The sequence below is a fragment of the Lontra canadensis genome, unplaced genomic scaffold, assembly GCF_010015895.1.
Source record: "Lontra canadensis isolate GAN:19392208 unplaced genomic scaffold, GSC_riverotter_1.0 scaffold37, whole genome shotgun sequence".
Lineage (NCBI taxonomy): Eukaryota > Metazoa > Chordata > Mammalia > Carnivora > Mustelidae > Lontra > Lontra canadensis.
Window position 1 is genome coordinate 1,577,090 of NW_022631031.1, and position 10,553 is coordinate 1,587,642.

A 10,553-nucleotide genomic window follows, 5' to 3' on the forward strand; every position below is an offset into this window, starting at 1 on the left:
CACAAACAAAATAAAAGTGAAGTATCTCTTTCCCCCAAGGATGAACAGAAAAGAAACTTGCCAAAAAATAAAATTTAACAAATGATGTGTTAGATTGGCTTTGCTTCTAGTGTGTACATGGAAGCACTGACTTTAGGTTGAATTTAACAACTAAGAATAAATAAAGAGGAAAATAATTTTAATCTCTTGTATTTTTGTTTCTACCTCAAAAAAGTCAGTTGACATGTAATTGGTAATCAATCCAGGTGAAAATGTAGGATGCTCAAGTTATTATGGCCTAAGAAATCGAAATAAATGTCAGTCTGCCTGATTCAGTGGATTACTGGATGCCTTAACGGAGCCTCTGACATCAAGATTTACAAAGAAATCTCAAAAAAAATCCAAGTATTTGGGAGTCCTTTGCCCAACTGACATGATCAAATAGTTCTTGGTGAAAGAGTTCCTTGACAGAAATAGGAGGGATATACAGATTTCCTACAGTCATCTGTTCATTACAGATGAAATGGCTATTCATTATGAAGTGTACACCAAAATAAAGAGCAGGTACACCAAAATAAGTAGCACCGAGAAAGAAAGAAAAACAACAGCCACAGGAAGTCTGATAGGAGTATAATCTGGGGGGACTTCCTAGAAAGCTAATAACAACAATAATAATAGTCATGAATCCAGCCCCCAGCCTGTTATGGTAAACTTTAACACCTGAGCACTGTCAGGGAAAGAAATTCTTATAACTCAGCTAAATCAGTCACCTTTACCTATAAGTGACAGGCCTGCCTCCTGGAGCAGAAAACAGAAAAGTGGAAAACGACTCTGACAGAACAAATGTAAGATAGCTCATACGCACCTATCTCTTATCACAGACAAAATTCATTCCAGGTGTTTTATCAATCCAAATGCAAAAGGTACACAGACAACAACCTATTAGGATATCTCCCACTCCTCATGCATAGGAGGTTTCCTTAACAACCAATAATGAAAAAAACAGATTGAAAAATTGGATTCCTTAACAACTAATTTTGAAAAAAACAGATTGGAAAAACTTAAGAACTGTACTCCCAAAAAAGTCACTACTAAGAAAGTGAAAAATCAAACATGAGAGTCTGAGAAGATATTTGGGTTGGCTCAAAATCTTGGGAGTTTTCCAGGTGAAATCTGAAATTTTTCACCATAGCTAGAGGGCAATGAGAGACTGAAGAAGCAGGCCACTCCAAATTACAGGTACCAGATTAATAAGGAAACTTACTTAGGAGGTTGGTCCTGGGCAGCCCCACAACCAGTAAATGCCCATACCATCCACCCAAATCTTAAAGCTTATACAGATGCCTTAACCAGCTTCAGTCATGTAGTATGTGGTCCAGGTGGTTTCAACAAGGCATTGCAGTCTCCAGGCTGCATCCTTGAAAACCGCTCCAGCCTGAAACTGAGGACACGTGGAACCAATATTCCAAGGACGCGGGATGTGTGAGAAACCTCTGATTGCAGGTACAGCTCTTGGGTCAACCAGTGGTCATGTCCTCTTGATGACCTCCCGCATCAATTTGTAACACATAATTGACAAAGGTACATATCCAGAAATATATAAACATTACTCTAAAAATAAATCTTAAAAAGCACAACCCTAAAGATATGTGAGAAATTTAAACAGACATTTTACAAATTAAAAAAAAAGACCTCTAAGTAGCTAAAATAAATAAAAGCAATCAACTTTATTAGTACTCAGGAGAAATACAAATTAAAACAAATGGGATACTGCTATGCACTCATCAGAAAAGTTCAAGAGATTTTGAATGCTAAGTATTGGTGAGGTTGTAGCACAGTGGAAATTCTTACTGCTGGGTAGAAAGTTAAATCGAGATAATTCTGGAAAGGTCTTTGGCAGTATCTACCAAATTTGAATATATACAGACACCTTATAACCCAGCAATTTCACTTTTAGGTTTTAACAACCCAACAGAGAAAGGTCTGTATAGTCACCAAAAGAAAAGAAGGTTTACAGTTGCATCTAGCATCATATTTGGCATAGCTGCAAACTAGAAACCCAAATGTCCTCCAAGAGCCAAACTAATATATAAACTGTTGAATATTCATGCAATGGAATGTTATATAGCAAGGAGAATACATCAACAATTGTCACACAGGTAAAAACCAGAAACGGAAGAATACTAAGTGTGTGATTCTACATAGATAAACAAAAGTAGCTTAGCTCTTTTGTTAGAAGTCAAGATAGTGACTAGTTTCATAAAAGGGAAGTCGGGCTTCTGGATTCCTGGTGATGTTTTGTTTTTTACCCAGGTAGTGGTTACACAAGTATATCCATTTTGTGATAATTCATGATTTGTGTGCATTAAGAAATCCTACATCAAATAAAAGGTTTAAAAAAACAATGGTGTGTGAGCAGGAATTTAGGGAGGCCTCTTTGAAGAAGCCAGCCCCCCAAAATCAGGAAAAGCACATTCCTAGGACAAATAAGCACCTAGTGCAAAGGGTTCTAGGTCAAACAACCCCAAGGAATGGAAAGAAAGCTGCTGCAGCAGAGCGTGGGTTCAGGGGAGAGTGTGTTTTGAGGCAGAGCAGGCAGCTCCTCCACTGCCAAGGTAAATTGAGATTTTATAATTAAGGGCCATTTATTCTGTCTTCAAACATAAGGATTATTTTACCTCACAGTCAAGAAATTTAAGATGTCAGAAGAAATTCAAATTAAAGAGATTGAAGTTGAGAATGAAGTTAGGAAAGCCTAATAGTTTTATGTCCAATAAACAAAATAACAAAATTGATCAAGAACAAAAGAAAATAAGCTTTTCCCCTCAAAAGCCTTTGCAAGAGAACTATATCTCATCGACACCCTGTTACTGCCTCTTGGCTTTAAATTATGATCCCAACAAATAGTCAAATTGGGAAGGAAATGACCTTGACTGAGTGACCTAAGGCAAGTTCATAACTTCCCTGAACTCTCAGTGTCCTCGATTATAAAATGAAGGGGTTAAGACATATCTTCTAAGATTTCCCAGCTCCAAAATTCCATTATTCAAAGTCACTTAAATTCTTGCTGCTTTAGTTTTTGCCACAAGAACAATGTAACAACAGCTGTTACTCCATACTTGAAACATTTCCTGGAGGGGTTTCATATATGGATTGTAAGGTTGGTGATATTGCTACCAATAGCCCTCCCTTTAACTTACTGAATATTAACTTTTCCAGTATTGGAAGCAAGACCCTTCAAAATGGCACTAAATGGAATGGCAAAGTGATAATTCTTAAGGTGAATCACTGATATGGTTACAGCCCCAAGGTGGTAGGTCATTATATATAGTAACTATTCATCAATAATGTCTCTTTCAGACTTCCTAAAAATTTCAATTAATTGATATTCCCATAATTTCTCTTTTCTGGCCTTCTCTTCCATGTTTACAATCTTTTCTTCCTCATTCAACATTGGTAATAGACTATAATAATGATGGGGCCCCTCAGTAGCTCAGTTGGTTGGGAGACAGCCTTTGGCTCAGGTCATGATCCTGGAGTCCCAGGATCGAGTCCCTGCTTGATCCCCTGCTCAATTGGGCTCCCTGCTCAGCAGGGAGTCTGCTTCTCACTCTGACCCTCCACTTCTCATGCTTTCTCTCTCTCTCTCTCTCAAATAAATAAATAAAATCTTAAAAACAAAAACAATGAGGAGGCACCTGGTTCGTGCAGTTGGTTAAGCATTCCACTGTTGGTTTCAGCTCAGGTCCTGATCACAGGGCCCTAGGATCTAGTCCTGCATCCACCTCCATGCTCAGCACAGAAGTCTGCTAAAGTTTCTCTCTCTCTCTCTCTCTCTCTCTCTCTCCCTCCCTCTCTCTCTGCCCCTCACCCTTGCACTCTCTCTCTTAAATAAATAAAGCTTTAAATATATATATACATATACATATATATGCACAAAATTATATATTATCATATATAATATGTATTATCTATATTATATATAAAAAATAATGATGCAAACTCTAATAATAGAAGAAAAATGTGTTTAAAAACTTAGACAAATTTTTTTACAAAACCCAATTAAGACACCAATAGGTACAAAAGGCAAACAGGAAGTTCACAAGTATAGAAAAGTATTCTAGAGCCCCAGTAAATAAACACATGCTTGAAGAGAAGCTATCATTTTTTACTTATGAAATTAGTGAATAGTTTGAAAATGAGAATACTCCATGCTGGTAGCTATTTGTTGAAACTGACACAATCACACACAGCTTAGGGTGTTCTAAACCCATATAAATCTTAGGAATAACAATTTGAAACTGTGTTTCAGGGGTCTTTAAAAGCTTCATAAACTTTGATTAATAATATTACTTCCAGAAATCTGTCACAAGGAAAAAATTCCAAATTCTAAAAGGTTTCACACCCAAAGATGTTCATCACAGTTTTTTAATATATTATACTGAAAATAAAAACCTAATTCTGAGAATAATTAAGTATGATACATGTAAACCATGAAATACAAAAAAACATATTGATGAAAAACACAGTATCTGACTTGTCATACAATCTAAACTGTTAAAAAAGAGGAAAGTTGAAAAAACACTGGGAAAAATATAAAGTTATAAAAAATGTAAACATTGAATATTAATTGAACCAAAATTAAGGATATGGTTTTATGGGTAGATTTAGTAGAGGGAAAGAGTATATTCTGGGGAAAAAAAAAAACAGAAATGAACTCAAAAAAGCTGAAAAGCCTACTATATGGAAAGTGAGCTCGGAGAATTAAGGTGATGCTCTTTCTGTGCAAATTATATAAACAAATTACCTTCATAAAGTATAAAATTAAATAAAAAAGCCAAAGACTGAAAATAAATATACCAAAGTATTAACAGAAACATCTTTAGGAAGTTAGTCTTAAATGTTTTCTATTCAATTCTCAAGTTTTCTATAATAACCAAGTCTTAAAGTGAAGGGATAGAATGACAGAAAGGCCCACCTTTCATTTGTGCATTTTACATTTTACAGTGTTTTCACTTTTTCACCTCCCTTATTCCTCATGAGAACCCCAGGAAGCAGATATTAAAATCCTGAATTTTATAAGGAGGAAAATAAAAAGCAATGAAACTTATACAAGCGCATTTATATACTTACTGGCATCTTTTTTTCCCCTACACTATAAGAGGTATTAATAATTTGAAAAAGAAGATGTAGGCAGACAAGAAGAAAATGAGGGTTAGCATTAAGGATAAAATGCAAAATGTGCCTGCACTGTGAGAGTGTGAAGAAAAGCTCAGTATGATTGAGAATGTCAAGGCCACTTATTCCAAATCTACAATGTTACCCATTTATGTACACAATTTAATATAAATTGTGTACACAATTAACTGTGAATTGTGGTAAGTGTTTCCATGTGGGACTTAGAGCATATATATTCAAACAGGAAAACTAGATTCCTTGACCGATCTATTCAGAGGAGCTAAGATGGAAGTTAGTTCCTTCTCTTGGTAATTTGAGCAATGGAGACAGTTTATAGAGATCATGTTTACGAGTAATTCCTTTGAAAACAAAATAGACTTTTTTAAATATAAGCTCAAAATAACAGCTATATACATTTGAGACTGTGGGTTTATTATTTGATTCTCAGGATGACAAATTAGTCAAACCACTTATGAAATGAAATGTAATGACACACAAAAATATTTTATAAGCTTGTTCATAGTTTCTACCTAGAGAAATCTAGTCATCTTTTAAAGCTGAGATGGAATGCTATCTCCTAGGTGTCATTTTCTCTGCATTTTGGAGACAGAATGAATTACTTCCTCCTCCATACTTTTACACTGCTGGAATAATATTTATCACATTGCATCCACAAATAATTATTTATAGGTCTCTCTACCCTTCTAGATAATGTTTCAAGAAGGCAAAGTCTGTAGATGGTTCATGTTGTATCCTCAGTACCAAATAAAATGGCAGACTATAAGATAGGTCCTGGAAAAAGTTTGTTTGAATTAATATTGAGCTATCTAAAGAAGATAATTCACAAGTCCAGTGAAAAGGAAATCTAATGGAAAGGCAGAGTCCAATAAATCAGAGTCCATTAAATTTACTGTATACCATCACTTTCTTTTCTTAAGGCCCCATCATCACAGGCATGGTTCAATGCATAACTCAAATGCTACTTCAACCATTAAGATTCTCCTGATTTTTTCAGGCTATAATATCTGTTTCTTTCACTGCACTTCCAAGCATTTTACCTCTACCATAGCCTTCTCTTACTTGCCTTTTTTTTAATTATTAAAAAAAATTCTGAAGGGAAAATATCCCATCTTACATATCTGTTAATGTACAATATCTACCTACCACTGGCCTGGCACAGATATACATTCAGTCCTGATTTGTTGATTAACAATTTATTAGACTTGAAAATAATTCAAAATATCATAAACTATAGCATTTCCCTCATAACCGAGATGAAGGCAAGAGTGGTCTTAGGAGCCTTTTGTCTTCCTGATGAGTCCTTCTATTGTATCCCACTCCTCGTTGGTAACCTAACACAAACAGAAAAAGGCAATTTTATGTGGTTCTTTCATATTTTTAAAGCTTGTTATCTTAGCTGCTAATATATTATATTCACAAAATGGCATTACCTTTCTCAGACTGTTGAATTCCCCTGAAATAAATACTTCCTCTCCACCATCAAATCTAATGACCTGAAAAAAAAAATAACAAAAACTCTGAAACTAACTCCTTTTGAAAGTTTCTGAGTTAGCCATTTTCCCTTCTTAACTGGATGTAACATCTCCTTGGCGCTTTCAATCAAAACCCAAAGTTTGAAGACAAAAGTCATGATTAAACCCAATCTGATTTACTAATTTTAGAGCCTCTTTCCCCCATCTCAACAATTTCAAATTCTACCCAATATTAAAGATCACCTTAAAGGCATGTCTGCCAGAGTAATTGGCATTTAATAAAATTAATTTATCAAAGTACAAACTCTATAGGCTAAACATCTATTATTTTATATTATAGAATATATTATAGAATAATATTATAAACATCTAATATTTTAATATTATTTACAGCTAAATAAATATTTTCTTTTTAACTTAATTTTATTTTTTCAGTGTTCCAAGATTCACTGTTTTTAAGTCATATTTATATTCAATATTGTCAGGAATGGTTCCACAATAAGCCTTCCCACCCCAAATCCACCACCCCAAAAAGTCAAGAGAAAACAATGCTTACTGCCCCATTAATCCAAGAAGCATAATCACTGCAAAGGTAAGCAGCAAGATTTGCAAGTTCTTCCACAGTTCCTAGCCGACCACAAGGAATTCTAGCAATCATTTCCTTCTCAAATGTTCCCATTGGGTCAAGACGACTAAAGGCACCCTTAGAAAGTGAGAAAATAGGTTGCATTAAAAAGAATTTAAGAAACTAGTTTGCACAAAATGGAATATTACTATGGCAGCCTGTTTATACCTCAGGCCTTGTAAACAACAAAGACTTTTGTCAAATTCTTCCAAAGTCACTTCAGCTCAAAACAGGTCATTTTATCTAATACTGACCTAAAAAAATCAGCAGAAAATATAATCTTTTTACCCCCATCTATAAAGTGAGGAGAAAAACTGTTGTAAGCATCAAATGAGAAAATGTATATGAAAGTACTCTGAAATCTGTACAAGCTTAGTGTGGCGGATGCCATGGTACTACGTTTGATTGAATAATCACAGAAGAGTGACTCAAGTGGGAAACCTTTAAAAGGAAATTCCTTTTCTTCTTTCTTCTCAAAATAACTGGAAAGGAAGAAAACAAGTATGTAGGAATATTAAACTGAAGTAGCTCCTAGAGGAAAAAAAACCCCTGTAACTAAATTTGCCAACCAATGTCTGCCTTCTACTAATGATGCAAAGGTGCAGACCAGGATGAAGTATGCATGGGCACTGATTTTTTTAAAAAGAAGAAGACTGAATTTCTCTGTATCAGTGCCTGGAAGTCTAGGTGACAGTTTTCTTCAATAAAACTGGTGACAGAGCAAGGTTGCTCTCAGGAGGCTCCTTGTGAGCCCTCTAGCCCTTTTGCCATCCCTGGGCAGGTATAACCCAGCAGAGACAAAGGGCAGCAACAGGTCCCAATTCTGGCTCTGTAGGGATTGCTGTGGAGTTTCTATACTTTGTTTTCTTTTCATCTCTTTAAAGCTACACACTTGTTCCTTGTGTACAACTGATACTTCTACTGCTACACTGTAAACTCCTTGATGGCAAATACTCTGTCACAAATGTTTGGTATCTTGCTCAGTACCTTTGCACATAGTAGTCACTAAAATATATTTCAAATAAATAAATAAAATGCAGGTGACCTTTCCTAAGGATTGAGGTCCTTAAAAGAAGCTTCTGTGACTCCAGGTTTCTCTTCAAAGAGTGTTCAGCACAGGGCTGTCCAGAATTATGTGTTTTAATGTATGCTTTTGAGTTATTTTTCCATTAATTATATTAGATGCTTTATTACTAGAGTGTCAAACATGATAATCAAGTTTCATCCACTCAACTAGTTCTTCTTTCTATTTTCTGCCCTTTGAATAACTAAATAAACTATGCAGCCATGTCCATATTGACATTTAGTACCCAGAACTACCTAAAATCCAAAATGCTCCTTAGCACTGTTCTCTAATGTATTTATACAATCAGAACAAGCTATCATACTTCACGTAGGCCTTTGGAGCTACAGGTCAGTTGGGATTGTAACTTCTTGCTTTACACAGAAACAAAGAGTGAGAGTGAAGTTATCTGGGGCAATGTGAGAGAACACAGAACCTGTGGGCCTTCTGGCCGTAACCGCATTAGTGGTCATTGTGAGTCGCAATGAGTATCTGTAAGCACTTTTTATTATAGGAGAAATGCCTGCCATCAGAAAGATTTGTAATCAGAGAGACATGGGAGTTATATGACATACATAATGGAGTGTTTACAAATGAAAGGCACAGAAATGAGTCAAAGAAAATGCTACCTATAGAAAGACCAAGCCTCTACGATAACTTTCCAGAACATCTCTTAAAATAAAAATATACTTACATTTCCATGAACTAAAAAAGAGATGTCAATCAAAGTTAAGAGTCATAAAATATGGTGAGGATTAAGAAATATAGGTTAATATCAGATTACTGAAGCAAATCAGACGAAATAGCAAAATGGATGGCACAAAAGATCCCAGATTAAGATGTTGAAATAGTTCTTGTCAAGAAGTTACACAGCTGTTGTATTCCTGCGCACCTCCTCATTTATACTGGATAATGGCAAACCCCTCTTCCCTACCACCAGGGCTCCAAAGTCAGGCATCTCTGACAAGTCCTGCACACAACAGTCAGAATATTCCTATCAACGTTTCGTTCCTTAATCATACAGGAGAGAATAGGCAAACTAAAACTTACTTTTGTTTTTATAGGCCCTGGTTGAATCACATTAAATCGCAGTCCATATTTACCCCATTCAGCTGCAAGAGACCTAAAAATTAAAAATATTTTAATATTCTAAAATATTATACTATATATTAAAAATAATAATCCAGACTCACTGCATGGTTTACTATATGCCAGAGACCACAACCCCAACAAGTAGGTACTATTATCATTCCTCATGTTACAGACAAGGAAACTGAGGCACAGAGAGATTAAATCACTTGCTCTGAGTCATATTGCTAGTGAAAACCTCAAGTGGTCTACCTCCAGGTTTGTGCCTTTAATCACTCCACTATAATATCTACCATTTGCATTTTAGTGTTCTTAATCACAATGCTGTACTACCTACTCCTTATATTTAGAACTAAGTACAATATCAAAATATATTATTAGAGTAAGTATCATAATTCAGCATAAAGAGGTGAGAGAATCATGACCCTCCACCACACTTTCTGGAGTTCAGTGCAACATGTACTACCTATATATAGTACATTGAATTATAATGTTTGCAACATCATGAGTACTTTTAAGGAAGAGATGGATTACATAGTTATAAAATATTAACCACATCCATGTTTAATGAGGCTTTAATACAATTGCTGCACTGCACTCAAAGGGAAATAGGAATCTAACAAAATCTTACTAAATGTCATGAAGCAAAACATAATAATAGCAAACATGGAAACTTGAAGTAATCTGTTTTAAAAGCCTACTTGATAGGTCTAACTTCTACTTTCTAAACTCATTCTACAACTTTATAGTTATATGTACATCTCTGTGTATATATACTGAGTCTAGCTTTATTTTTTTTATTTTATTTTTTTAAAGATTTTATTTATTCATTTGACAGAGAGAGAGAGATCACAAGTAGGCAGAGAGGCAGGTAGAGAGAGGGGGAAGCAGACTCCCCGCTGAGGAGAGAGCCTGATGCGGGGCTCGATCCCCGGACCCTGGGATCATGACCTGAGCCGAAGGCAGAGGCTTTAACCCACTGAGTCTAGCTTTAAAAAATGACTTAAGGTAATGACTTTTAAAAAATACAATGCAAATGAGGAAGATAAAATCGTTGAAAGGAAAGAGAGACAGAAAAAAGAAGGAACCAAGGAAGGAGAAAGGAATCGAAAAATGGGTAAGGAAA

The 10,553-nt window shown here is 35.4% G+C and overlaps 1 protein-coding gene across 2 annotated transcripts in view; it reads right to left on the minus strand.

The window, feature by feature from the left end:
• Nucleotides 1-5,568: 5,568 nt before the first annotated feature.
• Nucleotides 5,569-10,553, minus strand: part of DECR1 (2,4-dienoyl-CoA reductase 1) — a 39,701-nt gene continuing 34,716 nt past the window's right edge. For both annotated transcript variants that reach the window (XM_032869071.1, XM_032869072.1), the window contains exons 7-10: nucleotides 9,389-9,461; nucleotides 7,207-7,353; nucleotides 6,609-6,671; nucleotides 5,569-6,509 (exon numbers count right to left, since the gene is read on the minus strand). In XM_032869071.1, coding sequence (XP_032724962.1) covers nucleotides 6,450-6,509; nucleotides 6,609-6,671; nucleotides 7,207-7,353; nucleotides 9,389-9,461 — 343 coding nt within the window. In that variant the 3' untranslated portion in view covers nucleotides 5,569-6,449. The remainder of the gene's footprint in view (nucleotides 6,510-6,608; nucleotides 6,672-7,206; nucleotides 7,354-9,388; nucleotides 9,462-10,553) is intronic.